At 38.6% G+C, this 27,186-nt stretch overlaps 4 protein-coding genes and 1 non-coding gene across 9 annotated transcripts; 4 read left to right on the top strand and 1 right to left on the bottom strand.

Moving 5' to 3' along the window:
• Positions 1-66: 66 nt before the first annotated feature.
• On the top strand, positions 67-7,124 carry LOC131320186 (uncharacterized). 3 transcript variants are annotated; one of them, XM_058350802.1, is made up of 11 exons: positions 67-358; positions 1,558-1,653; positions 1,833-1,909; positions 2,736-2,815; positions 3,211-3,271; positions 3,624-3,691; positions 3,799-3,880; positions 4,544-4,630; positions 4,727-4,804; positions 5,241-5,360; positions 6,607-7,124. In XM_058350802.1, exons 2-11 carry the CDS (start codon positions 1,560-1,562, stop codon positions 6,784-6,786), a joined length of 927 nt encoding a protein of 308 aa, XP_058206785.1. In that variant the 5' UTR covers positions 67-358; positions 1,558-1,559; the 3' UTR covers positions 6,787-7,124. The 3 variants fall into 3 exon arrangements, with proteins under 3 accessions (XP_058206785.1, XP_058206775.1, XP_058206793.1); XM_058350792.1 differs by having other exon boundaries at positions 1,549-1,653; XM_058350810.1 differs by lacking the exons at positions 2,736-2,815; positions 3,211-3,271 and having other exon boundaries at positions 1,549-1,653.
• A 1,220-nt stretch (positions 7,125-8,344) lies between these two features.
• On the top strand, positions 8,345-14,869 carry LOC131320169 (putative pentatricopeptide repeat-containing protein At3g15130). 3 transcript variants are annotated; one of them, XR_009198143.1, is made up of 3 exons: positions 10,854-11,060; positions 11,770-13,013; positions 14,411-14,869. XR_009198143.1 is itself a non-coding variant. In XM_058350768.1 (2 exons), the coding sequence occupies exon 1, from the start codon at positions 8,570-8,572 to the stop codon at positions 10,643-10,645; it is 2,076 nt and encodes a 691-aa protein (XP_058206751.1). In that variant the 5' UTR covers positions 8,345-8,569; the 3' UTR covers positions 10,646-10,843; positions 11,770-12,603. The 3 variants fall into 3 exon arrangements, 2 of the variants coding, with proteins under 2 accessions (XP_058206751.1, XP_058206759.1); XM_058350768.1 differs by lacking the exons at positions 10,854-11,060; positions 14,411-14,869 and adding an exon at positions 8,345-10,843 and having other exon boundaries at positions 11,770-12,603; XM_058350776.1 differs by lacking the exons at positions 10,854-11,060; positions 14,411-14,869 and adding an exon at positions 8,345-10,847 and having other exon boundaries at positions 11,770-12,603.
• A 933-nt stretch (positions 14,870-15,802) lies between these two features.
• Positions 15,803-20,505, top strand: LOC131320159 (uncharacterized). Its single transcript, XM_058350758.1, has 6 exons — positions 15,803-16,134; positions 17,995-18,059; positions 18,216-18,493; positions 19,313-19,384; positions 19,494-19,556; positions 20,159-20,505. The coding sequence occupies exons 1-6, from the start codon at positions 16,028-16,030 to the stop codon at positions 20,201-20,203; spliced, it is 630 nt and encodes a 209-aa protein (XP_058206741.1). The 5' UTR covers positions 15,803-16,027; the 3' UTR covers positions 20,204-20,505.
• A 790-nt stretch (positions 20,506-21,295) lies between these two features.
• LOC131320148 (uncharacterized) lies at positions 21,296-27,032 on the bottom strand. The gene is made up of 13 exons (XM_058350747.1): positions 26,828-27,032; positions 26,009-26,714; positions 25,071-25,155; positions 24,881-24,970; positions 24,414-24,487; positions 24,181-24,265; positions 24,000-24,089; positions 23,592-23,722; positions 23,219-23,300; positions 23,102-23,149; positions 22,505-22,577; positions 22,289-22,392; positions 21,296-21,855 (listed from the first exon to the last, which is right to left on the bottom strand). Exons 1-13 carry the CDS (start codon positions 26,994-26,996, stop codon positions 21,742-21,744), a joined length of 1,851 nt encoding a protein of 616 aa, XP_058206730.1. The 5' UTR covers positions 26,997-27,032; the 3' UTR covers positions 21,296-21,741.
• An 81-nt stretch (positions 27,033-27,113) lies between these two features.
• Positions 27,114-27,186, top strand: TRNAK-UUU (transfer RNA lysine (anticodon UUU)). Its single transcript has one exon. It is a non-coding gene; the product is annotated as a tRNA-Lys (tRNA).

Raw genomic sequence — 27,186 nt, 5'->3', positions numbered from 1 at the left:
TTATCGAAATGTAATTGACTAAAGGAGAAAATACGGGACTACGAATAGTCGCTTCCAATTTTAATTAGAAAACCCCATGAAAAGTAGAAATTAGATTCTCCTCTTGGGCAGAAGGTATAAATAAATAGCGGAGAAAAGCAGCTCAGAGAGGTTTCGTTACGACCCTGCAAAGAATCGGGCATCTTCGATGGCGGTGGCCTTCTCTTCAAGTTCATCCTTGTTCCTCGCTTTCAGGGCTTCTCAGGAGTCCGTAGAAGAGGTTTCGCAACTGCAACCAATCGTCACTTCTCCTTTCAGTTTCTCCGAATCAACTCAGGCCGTCCCAATACTGCCTTCAATTCTCATTCTACACATCTTGGTATGTTGCGTTGGAGAAAGCTATGGCATCATAGATATGTTATGCAGATTTTGGTGTGTGCTAGCATTCTTTTTGCGCATGTTACGAATCTTTTTGTTTAGGTTTTTTTTACGAACAAGATCATCCCATATATATTTAAATGAAAAGATTACAACCACAACAACAACAGAAAATACATCAAAAGATCCGAACTAAATAAGAAAACAACAACAAAATATAAAGATCTTTTTGTTTAGTTATGCGAGTATGTAGCTTGGAAGTATGATAACGTTGGTGCAATGTGTGTGTGTGTGTATATATATTGTATATGGTACGTATATTTTATGGCTCATTAGTTAGTATTTTTATTGTTATGGTATCATCAGTGGCGGACGACCCCCAATGCAATTTCCAATAATTTCAATTGTACTCCAAATTATAAAGGTCATGACAATTTGTATAAAAAAATAATACACATTTTTTTCTTATAACACTTATATTCTCAGTATCTTTGTCAAGTTTCCAAAAAAGTTCTCTTTTACGTATTTGTTTTCCATAAAGACTCGTTATCTATATGTATATTGTAGCAAATTATGTTTTAAGTTCATTTATTTCATATTGTTGTTGTTGTACTATAAGAAAAAGATGGAAAATTCTAAGACCATGTTTAATGGTGCCCCCACCGGCATAAATTTCTAGCTACGCCACTCATTTTGTGGATGAAATTATGACTACAGGTGTAAGGTAAGCCCCAAAGTAGTTGCACATTTTTTTTATTAGTTATGCATTTTTTGGTACTGATCACATATTTTTGTTGGTATTAGTTACACCTTTTTTTTTGGTAACCAAAATTATTGTTACCAAAGTTTTCTGCGGGGTGTACCATAGGATTCTCCTGCTGCATTTACTATGTATTTGACTATTTTCTAGTACAGAAGCTTCATCCCGTATGGACGACTGATGGACAACTTAAATGTAAGCACACATTTGAGTAAAAGCTTGTTTGTACGTAAAAATTGGAGAAAAGATGATTTGATTTAGGTTTGAGTCGAGGATTGGAGTGAGGTTTAGTTGGTTTTACTCGGATTTTGGTTATGACTTTTGAGTTTAAGAAAAAGGAGTATGGGCTGTAGATGCTCTTCTAAGATGGTATTGATACAAGCAAATATTATTCCTTGTTCTTGAAATTTATTAATTAATTGCTGTTCTAGGAATGTCAGAAATGGCTGTTCCAGAAGTAAACAAGAGATTGCTTGGTGAACTCCAAGAAATGGGATTTCCATTGGCTCAAGCAACAAGGGCACTTCATTTTTCCGGTTTGTAGTTTACCTGAAATTTTTAATTAGGACTTCCTTGCATATGTTTTCCACTGATTTTAGTTGTGCATGAATGAAAGGGCGCTACATTAGAACCTTCTAACTGCTTGCAGCTTTTCTCTTCTTACCTTCAAACAGTTTGAAATTGTGCATATGAATTTTTCCTCTCTCTTTTCCAGATAATTCTAGCATTGATGCTGCTGTAAACTGGCTATTTGATCATCAGAATGACCCAGACATTGACCAGATGCCCTTGGTATGATTCCTTTATCTTGGTAGAAGAATTCATGTCTTCAATTGTGGCTGGTCTTCATGCATAATTTCAAAAGTACTGAATATCATTGGTTGTAGTTCTGCGGTAGCAGATAGCTTCTATTCATGATTGGTGTCCAACTATGTAATACGTTATTTAAACCTCAAGTAATCTAGCAATGGAGAGATCTTTGCATGTGGAAAATATATGACAGTGCCATGTTACACGGTTTTGGTATCTCCTTCATTGAACTCACAATTAGACCATATTGTGCGAGGGAATAATGATAGATTCACTTATAGTTAATCCAATGTCGTTGAATGATACGAGTACTGAGTCCCTAACTTATGAGCAATATTTGCCCAATCAATATTAGTATGGTTAGTGTTACCGCCTGGAGATTTCTAGACCTTCAAAAATGCAAGTTTTCTTTATCCATATGACATATTGGAGGCAATATCTCTTCTAAGGCTTATCATGGCATGAGTTGAGCTGACTTCCATTATATAGTAAGAAAATACAGCATGCAGAAATTTTGGCATTGTAGGTAATCTACGAAATGGTTTAGATTATTTTTATATTCTTGGCATCTTCCTAGTTATCATTTAATTACTAACTCAAAGTGTTCCCAACTTTGTATTTGGGTGGTTAGTCTACGTTTGTCATTTCAAAACGTATTTTGTGGTTCTATTTTAATGCCTGACATGAGCTCCTAGAATCATACGCTGGCCTCAACAATGTCAGGTATTTGGGGGGCCGTTTTTGCTTACCATGACCTAGTAGTTGTTCGGTTTCTGGTCTTTCATTTGTATGTTCAACTGCACCCCAGGTTCCAGTGAACATCGAAATTGAGACTTCTGATCCTTCTTCCGTTGCAGAAGAAGTGAAGTTAAAAGCACAGGAATTAAGGTTTGATTTTGCACTTCTCTCACGATTAAACCCTTTGAAGCATCTTTGGAGAAAACAACATTCAACCAAATTCCCATTATCCTTGTATGGTGGTTTCTTAGGGCTTTTTTGCTGGTTTGTAGTACCATGACTGCTTGTGATTGTTTTCTTCTCATTTTTTCCCTAGGGAAGTTTTAAACTATAAATTTAGTTAGTTGAGAAGAGGATAAGAAAGAAGAGGATAAGAAAGAAGAAGAAGAAAGAAAAAGAGAAAAATAAGAGAAGTATGTTCACGGAACATTATCCATCCCATCACCTCCACATGTTTTATATTTACCTACACGAGAGTACAAGAATCCCTCGTCAAAATGAACAAAAATTAACAACCCAGCATTACTACTTTGACTTTTGCTCAGAGATCAAGTACGCATAAAGAAGGAAAATGAAGAGAAGAAACTGGAAAGAGAAAGGGAGAAGGTACATTTCATTTATACAGTTAATTTCCTTCTCCACATTGTGACTAGTCTTACTGAATGTAGCTTGAGCCTTGAGTTTTTTTTCCTTTGCTTTAGTCTTCCTAGAAACATGCCAGCAACAGTTAAATGCTTAATGTCAAGACAGTTATTGTACAGATATGGAATGATTGTCATGTTGATATTGTTTTCACCAGTTCTGCTGAGCGTTTTCCGTTCATTCTACTGATATTTTGTTAGTCCTATCGCTGAAATGTATTCAGAAGATCTGTTTGTTGGATAACTTGTCATATGTCTAAGATTTGAGTTGATAAAATTTTTCAGTTTTGTTTAATTTAGCTGTTATGTACTCACAGGAGAGGAGACGATCAGGAAAGGAATTGCTCGAGGCAAAGAGTAATCAGGAAGAAAATGAAAGAAAAAGGTCTGTTATGAGGCTCAGTTACCCTAAGAGTGTATGGAGGTGTCATGACCTCCTTTGTTCTTGTTGATTGTTGATACTGACACTTTTTATGTGCTTTTGTTAACTAGAAATATAGCCTTGCGGAAAGCAGAGAAAGAGCAAGAGAAAAAAGATAGAGATAGAATTCGTCAGAAACTCCAACAAGATAAGGTTATGCTCTAACTCTTCTCACCCCTTATGTTTTGTTGTGGATATCTAGACAACGGCATTGCATATATAGAGCTGGCTTTTCCAATGATCATTATACTTCAGTGGGATGTATAGTAGTTTACCCAAGTGAAAACACCGGATGAAATTTCCTGGCAAAGCTTTTCTCTGCATCTTCTAGCGACCTTGGTGCAACCTCAGAGTCTAGGAAACTTAGGAATCTAAGAAGAATATAGCTATTGAACTGTTTTCCCCATTTTATCATTCAAATTGTTGCTAGTATCATTGGGGAGCTGTGGTGACCTGGATCCAAAAGCCTAGACTTTCTGAGGCTTGAGGCCAAGACGGAGTGGATGAGGTGAAGGTTACCAGTCGAAGAGCCTGTCTCACATCAGTTGGGAAGGTGATGTTTCAGGCTTTATATGAACGCGAGCTTGAACTGACATGGTACAATACATTTTGAAGCTGTGCAGAGGCAGCCCGAAGTTGTACTGTGTGGGGCAGCTTGTTACAGGAGCACCAAGCGTCTAAGAAGCATTTTACTCACTCTACTTTTCCAACATTTCCCCTCCATTCACTAGTTAAAATAGTTGCTCAAATATATTATTATTCGAGATTTGTTCTCATCTTCAGTTCTGCTTGATTCCTTCAGCTTTATTTTCACAGGCAGAAAGAAGGCGGATGCTGGGATTGCCTGTGGAAGACCCTCCTCCATCCATAAAGAGTGCTTCAAACTTGATGCAGCAAGTAAAGGTGTGGATCTTTGGGTATCATATCTAATTTTCAGATATTCCACCATTTAATTACAATGTTACTAATCATAAATGTCTCCTATCATTCCAATTGCAGGTTCCTGTTACGTTTGTAACAGTGCCAACCACAGAGCTTATGGTGGACTGTTTAAGATCTCTCAAGCGCAACCACAAGGTACATGACATGTCGTGTGGTATCTTACGATGTAGTCGCTAGTAGCAGGACAACGGTGCAGTCTGGAAGCCGTATTTTCACTTTTTCTGTACACTACCAAAATTTTAAAAGGTGCCTTGCATGCAATTATTTATCGAGAAGATGGAAAGAAAAAGGAAATAAAAGTGTAATTGTAGATTATTTCTATGCATGTTGAGATGTTTTAGCATGTAATGATTTGCACCAGTGAAAAGGAAAGGTAGATTTTAAACTCTGCCAGTGTAATTATTTATGACGTTGCTGCTTTTGCTCCTATGAATGAACGCCTTGAAAATTGAAGGGCCCATCTTGATGTAGCAAATGTGGAAATACCGAAAACTAGAAGATGGTAGACTGTCTTTTTATTTGTATATTCGACGACAAGAAGGACCTCATTTTACTTTCCTTGTCGGTCTAGGATGATGGTACCAAAGCGAGGAGAGCTTTCCAGACTCTTTTGATTTACGTCGGAAATGTTGCAAGGAATCCTGACGAGGAAAAATTCAGAAAAATACGTATCAGCAATCCAGCCTTCCAGGTAATTTGCATGTTGTTGGATCAGGTTGATAAGGATGAAGGATGAAATGTTTCCTCACTTAATTCCAAAATGCACGAATTGTAAAATCTCTGACAGGACGAGATCATTTGTACTGTACCCTCTGTGGAGTTCAAACTGTCCTCTGGATTGATTTAAAAAAAAAAAAAATCCGCTGGACTATAACTTCTTGGATTGGTACTGTAGAGTTACCACGACTACTTTGGGTTTTTATTGGATAGAGAAAGAAGAGTAAGATAGAGAAAAAAGAGTAATAGGCCGTAAAGGAGGGACGGTCAAATGTATAGAGGTTTTCACAACATGCTCCAAGGGTGCCCCTTCACTTATTCTTACCCCACAAGTTGTGAAGTATGGTATTATCTCCTGCGTGTTCAACTTGCCTAGGATGAAAGATATGGAGAGGTTGGATATCTAAAATGGTTAAAGGCTGTTTTACAACTCGTTGCAACTGAGCATCTTAGGTAATTGTAACCCACAAATTGCCATGTTTGGGTTTTTATGTCTGCATTCCAAAATTCAGAGTAAGTGAAAGTATGATTTGACTCAAATATCTGTTAACTGGTACCAAGTATCTTCGACATGGAAGAAGCTATATGGCCTTGGACTCTTGGGTCTTCCCGTGATGAACTATCCAACTTCCTCTGTTTACTTGGTCTCCGTGGAGGAACTGGGTAATTTGACTTTGTGGATGACAATAGCTTTCTTCTTTGGGACATATCGTACGTGAGCAAGCACACATGAACCATGTGCTGGGCGGCTGGGCCTGTGGCATTGTCACTTAGGAAATAACAATATGGTTTGTAGATTCTGAAAAATATGAAAACTATTTACCTGTACTTGTACAAAACTAGTATTTTTATGTGTTTCATCTCAAGTACAAGATCCCTTTCACAAGGCAACGTGTTCAATAATCCAACTCAATAGGTGCCTCAGGATTCCTGATTTTCTAAGTGTCTAACATATTTTGTTGTCCGACACTTTTGCCTATTTATTTGAACCAATTGAACACAGTTGGTGAAACGAGAAGGCTATGGATAGGGTTCAAAATGCCAAGAGCTATGGAAATTGTCGTATTTTTTGTTCTTCTTTCTGAATGTCTAACATACTGGCGTTGAGTTGAATGTTTAACTTTCTTCCGCACTTGGAGAGTTGGATAAAGTTCTTACTCTTTCGCTAACTGTTTAGTAGTCTGTGGAATGATGCAATGATTTTGTATCCTAAATTGCAGGAGAGAGTCGGGAATATGAAAGAAGGTACCGAATTTCTTGAACTTTGTGGCTTTGAGATAGTTGGAGGCAAATTTTTGTTTCTCCCTAGAGACAAGGTTGACATGGAGGTATTGAAATCAGCTGGGACTGCATTGAACTCTGCGATAACCAACCCGTTCTTCGGACTTCTTTCAAAGTGAAGAGAAGATAAAGCCCGCACCAATGGTTGGAGTTTGAAACAAACTCAGAATATTTGGCTACTGAAAATTTGAGGAACCGTATCTTGCTACTGAAAATTTGATTATTTACGGTGCACACTGTACATCTATCTTGGGGCATTTGCTATATCTGCCAGATGGAATGAACTTAACAAGGCCTGACCTCTCTTGTCTGAACAATAGGGTTGTCTAAGCAGTGCTTTGACTAACTTCTTGCCAAGGCCGTTGTAGCCGAAGTGGCATTTCTCCAATCTCTCCCTGCGGAGGTTTTGGGTTCGAGCCTCATATTGAATGACCGGGACTGATACCCGTTTCTTTTTCCTTTGATCAAGACTAGAAACAGTGTTTTTTGGACCAAGATATATAAAATGGCCCGTCTAAACATATCAATGATCGTGGTTCAGTTTCAAGAATGAGAAATTTGTGAAACACTTTTTGGGCCATAGCTTGAACCATGATGAGGAGTTGGCCCCTCGATTTTTTTTACACTGGGTTGTGCGTTTTCAGAACCGTGTGAGAAAAAGAAAGATGACAAGATTTTACGTGATTCAATGGCCGAAAATTTATCGAAATGCTGGTGCAGTGCAAAATTGGGTACAAAGTAGTTAATCTGATCTTGTACTTGAGTCACTTGGGTGCTAGTTTCGTTGAAGCCATGTGCTATCTACGAGTTTCCCCCAGAATTATGTGCTGGTGTGCCAACATGATAGATAGAGAATTGACAAGTTCTTTCTTTCTAAATAGAAATAAGAAGGGATGATCTATGTGATAATGTTGTCTAGACTTGATTGAAGAAGTTCCAATTTGTTGGCTTTGATGTGATGAAAGAAGTCCTAATTTGTTGGAAAGCAGAATAAGATGGGCTTAAAGATGTACAATGAAACTTCCAGCTCTTTTAAAAACAACGAGTTTAACCCATAACTTTGCTCTTATCTCAAAATTTTGGAATGACACCGTTCATTTGCGAGAGTGCCGGTTAAAACCAAAGCAAAGTCCTAGTCCAAATGAGTTAATAGTACATTATATGTTTCCAACATGAGTCCTTAGGGGAGCAAACTCCCATGTCCGAGTCCCAAGCTTTTGACCTCTAGCTTATTTGATTGTTGTGTATTGATTCAAATAAGTAATGTACTAAACAAATAAATACAGTAACAGTCCCTTTGAATTGTGAGAAATAATGAGAAAAGACAGTCATTTTCCATCAAATCTTATGAGATTTAGTTTGAGAAAGTGCTAATAAAAAACTTTCATTTTTGTATTTTTTTTTATCCATTTCTCACCAATCATGCAATCAAAATGAGTGATTCGGTGGGACATTCTATCTGTTCTTTCCCTTCTTTACAAAATCACTCCATAAAAATCAGTCTTTTGATATGTCTTAGTCTCAATTTTGTGTAAATTTCAGATTCAAATCATTATTCTCGTTATCACCTTTGTTGTGTGCATGAGAATAACGTAATATAATGGAAATTTAAAGTGAGAGCAAAAATAATTCAAATTAATTTAGTAAGGAGTATAAGATATATTCTTACAAACGAAGCAAACAAACAAAGAAATTTGCCAAGAATAAAAGTGTAATTCTTACCGTTTAACAGAGTTAGCCCTTCCGTTTTTGGATAACGGGCGGTCCCTAGCGTGCGCAAACACTCAGAATTTGAGTTTTGACCGAACAACCATAAGGAAAAGGAAAGTGGCCACAGTGATTGAAATCTGAAAGTGAAGAAAGATTACGCAGCCAAGATTGCTGCCTCGGTCTGAAGGATTAATGCTCCAAATATCATTGATGACTGAACGACACAGATTGGCAAAACTCCTGAGAGTTTCTTCAAAAAATCGGTTAATTGATCAAGGTAAGCAAGTTCATGCTGCTTTAGTGAGAATTGGATATGGGTCCGATGTGATACTAAACAATGACCTAATAGATTTGTATGGGAAATGTGGTAGAATGGACATGGCTTGTGACGTGTTTGATAAAATGCGTGAAACAAATGTTGTTTCGTGGACGGCTCTGATGTGTGGTCACTTGCAGCAGGGTAATCCCAAATTGTCACTATTACTTTTTTGTCGAATGGGTTATACCGATGTTAAACCCAATGAGTTCACATTTTCGACGAATTTTAAAGCATGCGGGGTTCTGAAGATACCCGAGAATGGAATGCAGATTCATGGGATTTGTGTTAGAACTGGATTTGAATGGTTTCCTCCGGTAGCCAATTCTGTAATGAACATGTACTCGAGGTGTGGAAGAATTAGTGAAGCAGAGCAAATGTTCAATCTAATGCCCATTAGAAGCCTCATAAGCTGGAATGCGATGATAGCTGGATATGCCCTTGTGGGAATGGGTGAGAAATGCTTACTTTTATTCCAGAAAATGCAAAGACAAGGAGAAATACTGGACGATTTTACCTTTACAAGCACTTTAAAAGCTTGTAGCAGTCTTGGGGCAATTGAAGAAGGAACTCAAATCCATGCTTATTTGATTACAAGAGGATTCACATTTTCTGTTCAAGCAATCGTTTCTGGTGCACTTGTTGATTTGTATGTGAAAAGCGGGTACTTATTTGAAGCGCGGAAAGTGTTTGATCAACTTGAACAGAAGAGTGTGATATCTTGGAGCTCTCTGATCCTAGGTTATGCTCAACAAGGAAACTTAAAGGCGGCCATGGATTTGTTTAGGCAGCTAAGGGAGAGTAACATATGGGTAGACGGGTTTGTTCTCTCGAGCATGATCGGTGTATTTTCTGATTTTGCCCTTGTGGAGCAAGGGAAGCAGATGCATTGCTACACCGCCAAATTTCCATCTGGTATGGAAAAATCAGTGGCCAATTCAATCGTCGATATGTATCTCAAGTGTGGGTTGATCGAGGAAGCAGAAAGGGTTTTCAATGAAATGCCTGAAAGAAACGTTGTTTCTTGGACGGTTATGATCACAGGGTACGGAAAGCATGGTCTTGGAAGAGAAGCAATTCGCCTCTTTAATGAAATGCAGGTGGAAGATGTGGAGCCCGACGGAGTGACTTACCTTGCATTGCTCTCGGCTTGTAGTCATTCGGGACTTGTTGAAGAAAGTCGAGAATACTTTTCAATATTGTGTGGGGATTGTCGAATCAAACCTCAAGTTGAGCATTATGCTTGCATGGTTGATCTCCTTGGCCGAGCTGGATGCTTGAAAGAAGCAAAGGAACTTATACACAACATGCCTCTAAAACCAAACATTGGGATATGGCAGACATTGCTTAGTGCTTGTAGAGTACATGGAGAATTTGAAATGGGAAGAAAAGTAGGGGATATGCTATTAGAATTGGATGGTAAAAATGCGGTCAACTATGTTATGTTGTCAAATATTTATGCCGACGCTGGGTACTGGAGAGAGAGCGAGAAAGTACGAGTTTCGGTGAAGTTGAAGGGTTTAAAGAAAGAAGGAGGATGCAGTTGGGTTGAGATTGACAAGGAGGTCCACTTCTTCTACAATGGAGACGAGAGGCACCCACTTACAAAAGAAATTCATAAAGTTTTGAAGGAAATAGAGAGGAGGATAAAAGAAGAAACGGGTTATCCTTATGAAGTGAAGTTTGCTTTGCACGATGTGGAAGAAGAGTCAAAAGCGGAGAGCTTGAGATATCACAGCGAGAAGTTGGCGATTGGGTTGGCATTAGTTCACGGCGGGGTAGAAGAAGGGGGAAGGACAATTCGAGTTTTCAAAAACTTGAGAGTTTGTGGGGATTGTCATGAGTTCATTAAGGGTTTGTCAAAGGTTTTGAAGAAGGTGTTTGTGGTAAGAGATGCCAATAGGTTCCACAAGTTTGAGGACGGGTTTTGCTCTTGTAAAGACTATTGGTGACTGTGTGTTGGCATCCTGGATCCATTACCATGCCATGTAATTTACCCCTAATGCTAAGGGGTCCCAACAGCCCCCATAAGAATGGGGTACCGACGGGCACGTGGGGCCCACTCCAGATCCCGCACGGATGATCCGAGCCATTCAATAATTAAAAAAAAAAGAGTGGGCCCTGTGAAAAATCAGCTCAATCCGATACGTGTAGGTGCTCCATCTAATCTTCCATTTTTTTCATTTAGATTTTAGGATCCCTGCGTTCCCGTTGGTACCCTATCAAATTCAAACTTTCTTGTCTGATGCAGATTTGATCTCTCTCTCTCTCTCGCACGCACATTTGCGCCCATCTGAAGCTCCCAATTTATCGAATCAGAGTGCTTATGTCTTGAAACAAAAGAATTTGGTGTTGGACCAGAAGCTTGTAAGATATTTAGTTGTATTATGAAATTCCAAACCTTATGACTTCTTTTCTTTTTGCGCCAACATGATACTCAGGGTTAGAGAAGCTTTACAACATGAGTGCATATAACTAGGCCCCTTAAACCCCACCACTAGGTAGCCCAACGTATAAAGTTATCTTTGTTTACAAACCATAAATCTAGAGGTCTTGTGTTTAAGGCATCGCCTGACTTGCCCAAGTATCCGTGTTTTGTGGGTGATTGAAAGTATCAAGTGTCTAAAGTACCTTGTCTCTTGAAAGTCCGAAGGCAAAATACTTCAATTGATTATTTTGTGACTCTGCACTTTTTGACTACTTTTTGGTTGTATGGTAGATTGGGGGTGGCGGTACCGTACTTGTAAAATCTGTAGACACTGTACATCTTTAATTTTGGTATAAATCAAGTTTGATGATATTTGCAAAAGAAAAAGTACAAAAGCAAAACAAGGCACTGTTCCACACCCTTCATAAGAATTGGCACCTTTCCCAAGGAGATGAAATGCGGAAAAATCTATCAACAGCCTGAGCTGACCTAGCTCCCTCTGATTGTTCGTGTAAATTTTCCAGTTTCCTAGTTCTCTTTTTCTTTTATCAGCAATAAGTATTGTTAGATAGTTAGACTAGCATCTTGTTTCCTAGTCTTCAATAGCTGTACATTTGCTTTTCACTAATACAGTGCTTGCATTTTCAGAAACTTCCACAAAGAACTTCTATGATGGCAGATAAAGCTATATACAACTTCATAGTTCTTATACGCACAAAGAGTAGGGAAGATTAGTTGAGAGAGAGAGAGCTACGATTTCAGCCAAACTAAAGGAGGGAGCACATCCAGCAGACACTGCTTGGACATACCGTTGCAGTGGAAGAGACCTGGAACTGGTGCTTGAACAAACCGATTGCAGTGGAAGAGACCTGGAACAAGAATACAAGGAAGGGCTTTTAATTCATAATATCTATTTTTATGAATTAGTCAAAGATCGTTATTCATAATATCAAGCTTATGGATGGTGGCTTGCTTAATCCGTTATGGCAGAATGTTTAGAGAAGTCATGTATGTGCAGGGCACTAAGAGAAGTTTAGTTGAACATAATGTACTCTGTTGGCTGGGAGCTAAACTAATCTTATAGGTTATCTTTGCACGGTGCTTTGAGAAAAGACAATATGGCATAGAAAATATCATTTTGAGGAATTTTTGGGAGAAGTGAGTAAAGAAGGGTTATGATGATATAGAACTCATGACTGATATGTGCATGATAACAATGTTCCAAGGGTAAGGGCTGACTGGATGTGCATGGTATTTGCATCAAGTCTTGATGGCATCTTTTGCTGGCAATTCATCTCAGTGTCAATAATTTTTACCTCAAAAACATGTGGAGAATTTTGGGCCAAAAGCCACCTCAATTCTCAGATACATGGAACTGATTTGTAGTAATTTTTTGGTAAAGAGTTTAAATGCTTCTCTTTTAAATGGGGAATGTCAAGACAGTTATTATACAGATATGGAATGATTGTCATGTTGATACTATTGTTTTCACCAGTTTTGTTGGCTAAAAAGGTTGGGATGGTTATATCTATGCATGTTGAGCTTTTTTAGTGAATTTGCACCTGTGAAAAGAAAAGGTAGATTTTGAACTCTGCCTGTGTAATTATTTATGACGTTGCTGCTTTTGCTCCTATGAGTGAATGCCTTGAAAAGTGAAGGGCCCATCTAGATGTAGCAAATGTGGAAATACCGATAAGTAGAAGAAGGTAGACTGTCTTTTTATCTGTGTATTCGATGACAAGAAGGACCTCATTTTACTTTCCTTGTCGGTCTAGGATGATGGTAACAAAGTGAGGAGAGCTTTCCAGACTCTTTTCATTTTTGCAGAAATGTTGCAAAGAATCCTGATGAGGAAATTCAGAAAAATACGCATCAGCAATCCAGCCGTCCAGGTAATTTGCATGTTGTTGGATCAGTTTGATAAGGAAATGTTTCCTCACTTAATTCCAAAATGCACGAATTGTGAAATCTGCGACAGGACGAGATCATTTGTACCGTACATCTGTGGAGTTCAAACTGTCCTCTGGATTGGTTAAAAAAAAAAATGTCAGCTGGACTATTACTTCTTGGATTGGTACTGTAGAGTTACCACGACTACTTTGGGGTTTCATTGGATAGAGAAAGAAGAGTAAGATAGAGAAAAAAGAGTAAGAGGCAGTAGAGCAGGGACACGTCAAATGTATAGAGGTTTTCAAAACATTCTCCACGGGTGCCCCTTCACTCCTTATTACCCCACACGTTGTGATGTATGGTATTTATCTCCTGCTTGTTCAACTTACCTAGATTGGAAGATATGGAGAGGTTTTTTTTTTTTTTTGGTCTTAAGATATGGAGAGGTTGGATTTCTAAAATGGTTAAAGGCTGTTTTACAACTCGTTGCAACTGAGCATCTTAGGTAATTGTAACCTTTTTATGTCTGCCTTCCAAAATTCAGAGTAAGTGAGTATGATGGGAAAATGACGGCCAAGGACGTGTTTTGATAACTAATACCTGCCAAGGACATTTTCAGCATTAACAAATATTCTCAGCATGTCCTTGGCGGGTATTAATTATCAAAACATGTCCTGGGCCGTCATTTTCCCCAGTATGATTTGAGTCGAATATCTGTTAACTAGTATCAAGTATCTCCAACATGAAAGAAGCTATATGGTCTTGGACTCTTAGGTCTTCCCGACGTTCCCGTGATGAATTATCCAACTTCCACAGTTTACTTGGTCTCCATGGAGGAACTGGGTAATTTGACATGGATGACAATTGCTTTCTTCTTTGGGACATATCATGAGCAAGCTCACATGAACCATGTGCTGTGGGCCTGTGGCATTGTCACTTAGGAAATAACAATATGTTTGTAGATTCTGAAAAATATGAAAACTATTTACCTGTACCTGTACAAAACTAGTATTTTTATGTGTTCCGTCTCTAGTACGTACGAGATCCCTTTCGCAAGGCAACGTGTTCAATAGTCCCACTCAATAGGTGCCTCAGGTCAGGATTCCTGATTTTCTAAGTTTCTAACAGATTTTGTTGTCCGACACTTTTGCCAATTTATTTGAACCAACTGAAATGAACACAGTTGGTGAAACGAGAAGGCTATGGATAGGGTTCCAAATGCCAAGAACTATGGTATTGTTGTACTTTTCGTTATTCTTCGTGAAAGTCTTATATACTGGCGTTGAGTTGAATGTTTTAACTTTCTTCCGCACTTGGAGAGTTGGATAAAGCTCTTGCTCTTTCGGTAACTGTTTTGTAGTCTGTGTAATGATGCAACAATTTGTATCCTAAATTGCAGGTCAGAGTTGGGAATATGAAAAAAGGTACCGAATTTCTTGAACTTTGTGGCTTTGAGAGAGTTGGAGGCGGCAAATTATTGTTTCTTCCTAGAGACAAGGTTGACATGGAGGTATTGAAGTCAGCTGGGACTGCGCTGAACTCTGCAATAACTAACCCGTTCTTCGGACTTCTTTCAAAGTGAAGACATCTATCTTGGGGCATTTGCTATATTTGCCAGACGCAGTGAACTTAACAAGGCGTAACCTCTCTTGTATGAACAATAGGGTTGTCTTATCCGTGCTTTGACTTACTTCTTGCCAAAGGCATTGTAGCAGAAGTGGCATTTTCCCAGTCTCTCCATACGGAGGTCGTGGGTTCGAGCCTCATATGAGCGACCGGGAATGATTCCCGTTCCTTTTTCCTTTGATAAAAAACAGTGCTTTTTGGACCAAGATATAAAAAAAAAAAAAAAAAAAAAAAAAGGCCTGTCCAAGCGTGTCAATGATCGAGGTTCAATTTCAAGAACGAGAAATTTGTGAAATACATTTTGGGCCATAGCTTGAACCATGATGAGGAGTTGGCTCCTCGATTTTTTTTACATAGGGTTCTGGGGCATTTTCATAACCGTGTGAAAATATAAAAGATGACAAGATTTTACGTGAGTTAATAATACCTAAGATGTTTCCAACATGAGCAAACTCCCGTAAGCCTATGACCTCTAGGTCTTAATATGTGCTTATTTGATTGTTGTGTATTGATTCAAATAAGCAATGTATTTAAACAAATAAAAGTAACAGTCCCTTTGAATTGTAAGAAATAATGAGATAAGACAAGAAACCTCTTCTCCCCAAATTTAATAAGATTTAGTTTGAGAAAGGACTAATAAAAAACTTTCATTTTTGTATATATATATATATATATTTTTATCTATTTCTCACCAATCATGCAATCCAAATGAATGATTTGGTGGGACATTCTATCCGTTCTTTTTCTTTCTTTCGAAATCACTCAATCCAAAGGGGCCTTTTAATATACCTTAGTCTCAATTTTGTGTAAATTTCGGATTCAAATCATTATCATAGTTATCAGCGTTGTTCCATGTTCAAGATTACCGTAATAAAATAAAATTTTAAAAGTGAGAGCAAAAATAATTCAAACTAATTAGTAATCGTAAGATATACTTACAAACGAAGCAAACAAACAAAAAATAAAAGTGTAATTCTATTTTTTTTTACGAACAAGATGTACCCATTATATTAATACAAAAATAAATTACAATGAAAATAACGAAATTAAATACTACAACAATAATAATAACAAAACAAAATAAAAATAAAGAAAAACCGTGTGAAACCAGACCGTGTAATTCTAAATACATGAATCCAAAAATACTGTCCGATTCCAAAAAAAAAACCCTAATTCAAAACCCACCCGCGACCCGACAGAAGAGAAGACAGGCTTTTTCCATTTGGATTGAATCACTACCCTGTCCCTTCCGTTTCTTCAATACGTCATCGGAAAACCTCTCTCTCTCTCTCTCTCTCTCTCTCTCTCTAGAAATCGATACAACGCAATTGCCTAGGAATCCAGATTTGCTGCATTATTAGGGTTTCGACTGCTTCAGATAGTACACACGATGTATGCAGATCGTGTGGAGAGTACAACGCGGAGGACCATAAAGGAGCGTCTATACGGTAACACCGGAGACGATTCCGGCCGTCGAAGGCAGGTTACGGGCAAGAGGTTCGTTTCTCTCTCCTTCCACCTAGATTTGGTGTGGTAACAGTTTTCCTTTTGTATCAAGATACTATTGGCAAAACGGTAATTGGGATTGAAGTGGGCAAAGGGCTAGAATTTGTTTTTGTTTAGGAAGTTGATAACTTGCTTCGATTCAATTGATCTAGGACTTAGGGGTTTGCTCCCTCTTGGCCTAGGATTTGGGGGTTTGGTCTCATGTTTGATTCTCCTCTCTCCAGCTCAACTCTCCTCGCGAGCAACTCTTGGGGCCACCGACGGGTAAGCTTGTGGAATGACTATAGGGATTAGTCCGAGGCGCCCATAAGCTGGCCGGCTATGGAGCACGGGTACCGCGTACCGGGTACGGGAAACGGAAAAACCCCAAAAAAGTAGGGTACGGGTACGGCGAATAGATATATAATTTTTTTCTATTTTTTATTGCTTTAAATGAAATATAAATCCATTTTACCAACAAAAAGTAACATAGATAAAAGTTCGAAGTTCATACATCAAGTTCAACGTGCCTAGATCAAAGCTAGACGAGTTCCTTGTTCCTTACATACCAACAGAGTGTAAACGTGTGTATGTGTATATAAAAGAGAGAGAACTTACGTCTTCTGTTCCGATTTGGAGCCCTAGACCGCTGCCTCTTTCAGTGACTCAGTAAACGTGTATGTGTATATAAAAGACAAAAAAATTACACAATAAGCCCATATTTTATAATTATTTACAAAAAAATCCCTGAAATTTTGAAAAAAAAATCATTTTGGGCTAAAACGTACCCATGCCGTACCCAAAATTATCAAAAGTACCCGATCAAATTTTGCCGTACCCGTACCCGGTACGGGTACGGCGACATTTCTGAAGTACCCGTGCTTCATAGCTGGCCGGTGACACTTTGCATTAGCAAAAAAACTTGCTTAAATTATAGGGAAGTATCAATTTTTGACAACGGCTAGTGACTGGTTTTATGTACTTAAGATTGCAAACCGAAGACAAAACTAAAAGTAATGCAAAGGGAAGAAAAATCTAGAAATTTGAGGTAGATTTTCTTAGAAATCCCAGCCTTACATAAGGTTATAGAACATGGACCAAATCACAGCATCAAATCTCAGCTTCCTAATTGGAAGATTTAATGGCAGTAAAAAAGCTAGTTCTTTTTTTCTCCACTAGACAATGTGCAATAGAGAACTTAGAAACTTTGGGTACTATGAGTGTGTGATCATGATATATCACAAGCATGTAAATTGCATAGAACACAAATGAGGCCCAAGAATTTATTGAGGCTAGAAATACTTACTATTTTTCAATACTTGTACCCTTATTTAGCAAATTTTTGTACTAAAACTCTTTTGACTTAGAAAACAGAATGAAGAAACAAATATTTGCCCTGGGTAGTTATGTAAAAGTAGGCCAATATGAAACTAGAATTTGAAGTTAAGCATGATTAGAAGAGGTCACAAACAGCTTCTAAGTAAGAAAAGAATGGCGGTTCTTGTAATCACGGGATGAGATTTATGAAAGGCTTGGATCATTGAAAGGGAAAAGGACCTTTGAAACAGAAAACAGGAAGAAAATTGGTTGAGTAAACAAGGTTTGGTGTTCGTGGACAATTGTTGAGGATGATAAAGGTATGGGACGTGTCAAAGCAATTGAATTTGAGCTTTCAGATCTCGGAGATAACTTATTGCTGTGGAGGTTCAGATGTTTTAAACTTTGGGTTTTAATAAAATGAGTACCCGACAAAAATTAAAATTGTCTGGAGGTGGTGCCTTCCACCAATCTAATTTGTTCAATAAGTTTTTATGGTCGAGTTTACTGAGGTATGAAAGACTTTTAACTTGATTTTATCCACCCATTTCTCAGGCAGAGGCAAGATGATGACAAGTGGGAACATGATCTTTACAAGGATGGTCAACCCCAAGTGTCAAGTATGGTTTTTTGAAATATGATTGAATTTGACCAGCCCTTGCTGCTTTAGTTCAGCAGGAATAGCAATACAGTATCACGTTGCTATTTCTATACATGTTGGTGCTTCTGAGGGTCACTCTTATATTGTTTTGATTGTATGTTAATGGCATTTAAAGATCGCAGTATTGGTGTGAAAGATCTTCGGTTCAAGCTCCAGAAGAAAAGCGTCCAGCAAGAAAATCAAAGTGGAAATGGATCTGTTTCCGCCACAAGGGATCTGCGTGAAAAGCTTTCTGGTGAGATATACTTGAATCCAGTGAAAACTGATAATCCAACGCCGAAGCCTGTGCTTGGGGGGAGTAAACCTGTGAAGAAGACTGTTATTGTTGAAGCCCCTGAACCAGAAACGAAAAAAGTTGCTAGTTCAATTGCAAGGAAAAAGACTCAGCAAAAGGCACGTCTTCTCTATTTCCGCTTTTATTTTTGTTGGCCTCTTTTTTAACTGTTATGAAGTATGAAGTTTGAATTCTATTCTGAGATTTGAGGTTATGAAAGATAGAGATCTGAACTTATAGTGCGCATGTTTATTGAGAAAGGAAATCTTTGTTAGTACTACGAGTAAGACATGCCATATAATTGCCACTACCATTTATATTTCTATTTCAGATTTTGTTTTGGTTGGTGGTAAGGCTGTATGAGCATCCCTTGAACATTCCGTGAGGATCAAAAGCATTTTTGCACAATTGAGACTAAATAGTCTTCTATAGCACATATGTTCAGTATGATTCATAGGCCTTTTCTCTTTGATCGTCTGGAGATATACCTTTGGGGCAAAGATGTCCAAACGGACACATTGCATGGACAATAGTCATTTCTGGAAGGGGGAATATGTGTTTTTCTATCATATGTTGATCGTGTAATAAGGTATAACTTCTTTGTCCTCTATTAGAAGTTGTATTACATTGAAGTAAGGTGATTCATCAAAAATACTCGTGCCAGTGGCATACTCCTTTTCTTGCCATTCTTCAGTTCGCAAAGTAGATCCTACCTCGGCATGACACAATGGAATATTCCTATTAAAGGGATATTGGAGGAATATTCCTATTGAAGGGGCTGGGGGGAAGGAGGGATTTTCTTGAGGGGATTGAGGTTGGGGATTATTCTAAGTACCATCCGTCTGTCTTAGATTTCAAAAAGTTAATAGTCGAGAATGGGGAGTTAACCCTTTGTGGTGTCATTGTTCATCCTTCTGAGTGATACATCTTTGATGCAGGTTGAATCCGTTGATAGTTTTCTGCAGTCTCTTGGTCTGGAAAAGTACTCAATTACATTCCAAGCTGAGGAAGTATGTGTTTCTTATGACATTGCTGAGTTATTTGCAGTAGCTCCGGTTTTTCAACCATTACCTTCATCTCTTCCTGTAACTGCCCTTACACTTCCTCATGTTTGTGCAGGTTGACATGACAGCGCTTGTGTACATGACTGATGAGGACCTAAAGGCTTTAGGAGTACCAATGGTAAAGTTGACCAGATTCATCCTGTTATTATGGGAGTAATTGTCTGGCTTTTATCGTAGTCATTTTTGTTTCTTTCGCTGATTAATGATTAGGAACTTTCCTTCTGGAAATATACATTACTGCTTTTGTTGTCTCGGGCGTTTTTCATGACTTTGTCATATATATTCACAAACTGCAATTTGTCCAACCAAGAACATCTAGCATCTTATAAATGCGAGGTCTGGTTTTATCAGCTATATTATTAATGTGTAAGGGAGTATGAACACTTAAGTGCATATAATTATGATGCACCAAAAAAATGGTGTGAGACGATACGTAAATTGGTGATGTGTAGTCTTTTGGTCTGACAGTTTGGTCTCTGTTAAAAAAGCTGATATTCTGCGTCATGTCTGCCCACCCCGTATTCTATTAAGTGTTGCTATGGGATATTGAATGTCCCGTTATGTGTTAACAGCAATGGTGTTATTTTTTATAAACAAGTGTCACTCTTGAGCAGCTTCATTTTTATTGCTGTGATCTTTGTGTATCTTTTATGCTGCAAGTAATGTCCCTTTTTATTCTTTGGCATGGAAAAAGTCACACCTTTACCTTGGTTTTTTCAGGGTCCAAGAAAGAAAATAATTTTGGCATTGGAGACGAGAGTCTGATAAAGGTTGCACTGCCTTTGTTTAATCACCATTCACCAGCCTAGTTTCAACTGGTACGACTGGGTGTAACTGTTAATTTCCAGCTGTATTTGGTGAGAGTGCCTTCTGCAAGCCCATTGTTGGTGCTATTCTCAATAGAAAATTCCTAGAGTGGGGAAGAATAACTTTAATCTGATGAATTTGACAGTTGCTTTGTTATGGTAGTGTTGGTTTCTTTTCCATCTGGGGCTGTACTTAATTTTGGTTATTGTTCCCTTCAAACACTAATTTTGGTTAATGTTGGTATACCTTCTCTGGATTTATTTCGTGCTTCAAACAAAGGAGAGAGATTTGCCTTCTTTGTATCCTGTCTGGAGAACCTGATATGAAGGTGGAGAACCATTGTAAATTACACTTTTGGGAGGAGTGTGAATCCCTTGGCATTTGTGTATGGGACTGACATATAATGTTCATCTGTGTTAATCGCTGAGGCTGGAACAACTATGCCCGGTAAAAGATTCCATAGGTATGTAGTGCTACAAATTTGCCGAGCTCGAGTTGAGTTCAAGTTTTAGACTCATGTAGTAAATAAGTTGAGCTCAATATAGTCAAGCTCAGCTCGGCTCGAAAAAGCTTGGCTCGTTTGTATAGGTTGACTCATTTATAGAGGCTCAGTTAGTAAAACAAATGAACTGGGTAAATTGGCCGAGCTTGAGCTCAAGCTCTACAAAACTCGCTAACCTTGAGCTCATAGGTGTCCCAACTGACATGGAGACCTTGGGCTAGCAAATTTACCAAACGTTCAGTGTTCTTTTCTGCATTGAAGATAGACGTTTGCATCTTAGAATATTGGCCCTTCTATTTGATTGTACCAATTTTACTGTGGCTCATGGAACTTGACATAGGAAAACATTCACTTCTGTAATATCTTTTATACATTTTGATGGGGTTCACGACCAAGCGATCGCCAAGACTAGTGGGACTGTGGAATTAGATAAGTGGAAGATACCATTGAAATTTGAAACTGGACTTCGTCATTACAGTACAACACTATATCAGGATCAAACAAGCTTTTACATCTCTCACTTATTTGATGGTAAATTTCATGGAAGATAGACAGAAATTTCCCTCGTTTTGAGAAATCAAATAGAGAATCAGCGTACAAAAACGCATCTTGGGAAAATTTGGGAACCCCAAAGAAAATAGTTCCAGTACCGTGAATTTTACATATAAACCGACACTCTGACAAAGTATTACACAGCAACCACAGATAATACTAGAGGCAGAAGAACAAGAGTAAAGTGGATGAAAGAATCAACTCAGATCTTCAATTTGCCCAACCTTTGAAACACAAAAATATGCACACACTAAGGATTAAGTTGAATTTGTGGCAGCTCGTTGGTCTTGCTTTTGAGAGGCAAAATGGATTTTAGATAGTCTTCAAATAGCAACTTGGCTGCATCAGAAGCTTGAATTCCGTATAAAACCCTCACGCAACACACACTAAACCGCCCGTCAGAGGCTGTCTTCAAGTAAAAAATCAGTAATATATCCCAATGCTACCTTCCATCTTTGGTTTTCCATGCTACGTATTTTTTCTGCTCTGTCTTGACTCTTCTCCACTCTCTGACAGCAGCAAGAATTACGTGTAACGAGACTGGCAGAAAGAAGGGCTGTCACAATAGACGATATACAATCAGTCACGCTGATATCAAGTCCGAATGAAGAAGTCACAAGTAGCATATCAATAACCTGTCAATTCGAACATCTTCATTTATATCCGCACTAATAAAACCACAACAGTATGAGATTATTCCACACCCAAGCTCTTTCATGGGTGGACTCCAACGTGAAAGAGGGGCCGTAATTTTACCACATACAACCATGAATATACCAATTTCTCTCCGCAATGGAATTGCACAAAATCGTGCTTTACAGCTTAATTTTTCATATTTCGCTTCCATGGGTAAATTTCCTCTTGACCATCAAGCTTTTAGCAAGAAGAACCTTGTAATACACGCATCGCAAATTTCCGCACATGGATTATAGGGTAGAGGTTAGTTTACCGACTTATGTTTAAAGACTTGTCAGAGTGACATAGCTTACCGAATAGACGGCAAAGCAATGCTCAAATGAGTAATAGCTCACTGACATTATAGACGGGTGGAAAAAGGCGTCTTCTGCCAAGGATCTTGCTTGTCTTGAGGACACTGACAACCAATGCGAGAGAATTTTTGTTAGCAGTTCTTTGCTATGAAGAAATGTAGGCAATAAGCCAATAAAGCTGCATGCATATTAAAAAACAAGTAAAATGGGACATACAAGCTGAAGCCTCATAAATTCCAAGTGAGGCATTACTTTGAGCCAAATTTGCAGCCTCAAGAGAAAACTTCACCTGCTCAAGCATATGATCACAGAATTAAGCTGCTGATAGTTCGACAACTGAAAGAACTCCATACATGTTTAATAAAGTGAATGTGATCGATAGTATGGGCACTCAAAACTTTAAGTTGGTTAGTGAAGATGAGAGCATTCATGGATAAGCTGAGACAAAAATTAGATTCTGCTTTGAGGAATAGAAAACAAGGGCCTTGAAAGATATGATACAAGATGGTGGAAAGTTATTTTCCGGAAGTCCTTTTCACATATACTCGAGAGCAACCTCCTACATCTAGAGCCACATATGTGTTTTGCGAATTCTCAAACAGATGAAGTATATCAACTTCGGCAAGAAAATTGGAGCAGAAATATAAACAATTATTGAGAGTCTTTAACACTTGCTACTCCATCAGTTTTGAACCTGCTTATATGAGGTAGATTGATTTGTTCTTTATTGGTAGTCATTGGGTGTATAATAGTTTTACTGGTCAACAAGCATTTCTCTTGAATACAAAAAAAGATGTATTTCTCTTAACTGACCTGTTTCCCTATCTCATCCTTTATAATCATCCTGGGAAGTGATTGGACCTGCATGGAAGACTTCGTCACAACCCACAAACTCAATCGAGTTATACTATTAAATTAATAAAGGCATACCAGTCTCGAAAGTGATCCAAGGGTTGTTGTACATGAAAGAAGATTAAAACATGTGTGCTGCCGCGACAACACATCCAGTTCCCTGAAAAGGAGGAACAAAAATACTCAGTGTTGCCAGAAAACAAAACTCGATAATCGAGGGAAAATATGCCAACTAAAGCCAATATAGCGGCGCCCAAGTGATAAGTATGGTAAAGAACTTCAATGACTACCATGCATGTGATCAAGGCATCACATCAAGGCCTTTCTTTAACTTCTAGTCGAGTGTAATATTCGTAAAATGCACTTCCATTCAAAAAACAATGAAGCCTCTATATAGTGTTATCAAAGCACCAAATATCGCTCAGGACACTGGAATTAAGAACTGCCTTACCATTCTGTAAAGCCTCTTTCACTAGCTAAAAGGACAAATGTTCCTGATGCTCCGAGATACAAGTTGTTGGATTTCAGACCAAAAAGTTGCCGCAACTGCCCCATGAAAACTTCAAAAACCTTCTCAAGGTCCTGTTTCGGAATGTTCATGTGTCAGTCTCGAGTCTTGACTCTTGAGAATACGGAAAAGATTCCATATACAGCATGACACGGACTTCTAGTATTTCAATTTGAAAAAACAAAAGGAAGTAGAAATGTGTTACCATCAGGCAACATAAAGGGGAAAGGGAGATGTAAACAAAGGAGATTGTATCAAATGAGTTGTGGCCTCATTGAAGAATGAGAAATGGTGACAGAAACACAATACAACTTGATGTTAGTTGGAGTAAGTTTACAAATGAACCCTGACCTGATGTGAGATTTTATTCCCGAGAAGATGCATAGTTTCTGAATTCGTTGAACAGCCTGGGGGGTTCCAAACAATAACACCTCCCCACATCTGCAAGATGCCATATGTAATTTAATTATGTTAAGAAAATTCTCCAAGAACAATGAGGGCCAACATGCAGTATAATGATGAAGACTCTCACTGGAGATATAAAGCTATTTGTCCTGGAAATCTCTCCATTGGGAAGCTGTAACAGAAGAGGGCACTCCTTTGCAGATGGAACATAGCTGGCAGTAGAGACAAAATATACAGTGGGCATTAGATTGACCACCTAAGATTTCCAGCTTGTATTATCCACATATGGTTAGAAACGCCAAATTACAGAATAGGTTAGAAGAAGATGGCAACAACGAGATAATGAGTCAAAGAATATACACCACAACATGCAAGACTTTTGACCTCCCGCCAGCTGCAATGGAAGTATCCAGATGCCACTCGTTTGAATTCACCTGTACAATAGCAACATTAGTCAAACAAAATGCGACTATTTACATAAATCTAATAATAGTTGCAAATACTACATCCTTGCCTGATTTGCTACATGCCACGCATCTCAGTTTGCATCACAAAATACAGTTTGCCCAGTTGGTGTTTATTGAAACATTAGTCAAACGTGGATGTGAGTATTATAAACAAAATGGTACATGAGTACTCAATGTGCATGTTCTCACTTGTGAAGTTGTATAATATACATCTATCGCAGCAACTCATTAAAAATTAAAAAGGTGTAAGGAGAGACCATAGGAAATGTAAAAACTTTCAATCACGTTTGGGGCACATTAAATTTGAAAACATGAAATGAGTAAATTCTTTCGCATATCTGAATAGCTAAAGGAGCATACAAAGAAAGGCAGATCTTTGGTGCTGAAAATGTAACTCTCCAGCTCACCATCCCAATAAGAAAATGAGGACTTTGGTGTATGGTATAGAACCTGCACTCGCACAAAAGCATATAATCAACTGATAGATTAATAAGCTCCATTTCTGAAGGCGAAGAGTATCGTATATCCTCTAGGAAAAGCCATTCGGTACCTGACTTTCCACACTTATGTTTGCGACAGGTCCCAAAGCCTCTATAACGGGAGTCAAAAGTATCTCATCTACTTTTTGAAAATCCCTGTAGTTCCAAGAAATATTATGGATGATATATAAAAGTAAATGTATCATGTATGGGGATGAGGCCAAAAAAAATAAAAATAAAACGTGAGTACAGTGTTAGTTTGCCTGGTCATCCTAACATTACTTTTTAATGAAACATGGAACTTTCAACAGAACTACTACTATACACTGATAGCTTTTAAATCAACCTAAAAGTTCAAATGTTCTACAAGATGCGTTACAATGTTTTCTCTGAAAACTAAGACACGTAACATTCTACTTAAAGGATTCCGGACCATACACTTATTACATAAACAAGTCAGTTTGGATCGATAAGTTGTGCAAATCATCCAATCCTTCTTTTTACAGTAGCCATTAGAGGAAAACCAGTACGTGAATACGAAGATGTATAGCTTGATAAACTGTACACGAGTTCATGTTATATACTAAACAAAGTATTTCAATGCATTCTCTATCTAAAACATCTACCATACCACAATAATCCAACTTCTTTGGTTGGTGAAAACAATGGAGGCTAATGGCGAAGGCGAACAATAAATGAAGTTTATGAGTGAAGGGGGTTTTATTTGGTGAGGTTATATAACTCAGCCGAGGTTAGTAATTAACCTTTTGGTTGGCGAAAACTTTCCTGGCTACCAAATCAAGAGAAATTAATAACTATCACTGACTCTCGCAGGAACATAGACATTACTACTTTACTAGCTAGTAACTCATATAACACTAGGTATTCTGAAGCAGCAAAAAAAAACGTACAACTATCAGCAATGATTAACTCTTCATTAAACAAAACATATTAGTATTTGTATCAAGCTGCTTCAGATAAACGATGATGAGATAATACAGCTCCATACCAGTCATAAACCCAGTCATCCGGATCAGCATTCAACAAATTGAAAGAAAGCACAACCTTCCCATCAGCACCCACAGGCATAAACTCCCCGGGAATCACTCCTCCTTCCTTCCCACCATTCACGAAAACCCTAATGAAAATCTCCGCCACCTTCTCCACCGCATCCACCTCCGAAACCCTACCTACAATCCATGCGTGCCTGTGCTTCCCGACCACAGCCCTAACCTCCTCATCCCTCTTCACCACCACAACAGTATAAACCTTCCCTCCGTAACCACAACCCTCACTCCCCCTCAAGGCAGACTCCAAATACTCATCAACAACTTCATCATCATCTAACTTCAAGTCACTCGTGGCCCCACACCGCCACGAGCAAGCCGACTCTAAACCAAAACCTAAACTCCTACTGCTTACACAATCAGTGTTTGAATCTACTGTCACTAAGACACTATAGTTGTTTCTACCACAACTTCCACAAACTCGACCATCACCAGTGAACTTGTTCACTTGACCTAGAATTGAGTTCCCTAGTTCATCAACCGTCCACTCGTCGGAGGTTTTTCCGCGATCGAAACCTACGAAAACGGCGTGGAATCGACAAGGGAATGCCAACGGAGCCGACTCGATCGATCTGGAGAGCGAATCAATGTCGCGAAACGGGAGCGGCGCGCGGTAGATCTCGATCGATTTGAGCAGAAACGGCAGACCTGTTAACAGAATCAACAAAATTGCAAATATAGCGTGCGTCACAGTCACTAAACATGTACATGTATGTATACAAATATATATATATATATATAGAGAGAGAGAGAGAGAGAACCTAGGAGGAAGGAGAAGAGGACGGAGAGGGAGAGGACGAGGCGCTTCAAGCCGGGCTTCGTCTTCCGCATGGTGCTCGGGTCGAAGTCCGAGATCTCTTGCTTAGTTTCGGACTCGTTGTTTCCAGAAGAATCGGGTGCGTCATTCGGAGTTTCTGCGATTTCCGCCATTGCTGGGAAGCCTCTGAAACAGTGGATGATTTTGCGAAAGAGGAGGTAAAAGCTAGCCGATCAATTTATGGGAAGACAAATATTTAAATATTTTAATTCGGGTCAGATATTACAACCGCCGTCTTAGCTCAGCCGGTAGAGCGCGTGGCTTTTAACCACGTGGTCGTGGGTTCGATTCCCACAGACGGCG

This window comes from Rhododendron vialii, chromosome 1a, assembly GCF_030253575.1.
Source record: "Rhododendron vialii isolate Sample 1 chromosome 1a, ASM3025357v1".
Lineage (NCBI taxonomy): Eukaryota > Viridiplantae > Streptophyta > Magnoliopsida > Ericales > Ericaceae > Rhododendron > Rhododendron vialii.
The sequence above is the reverse complement of the archived record's forward strand: the minus strand, read 5'-3'. Positions and strand labels throughout refer to the sequence as shown.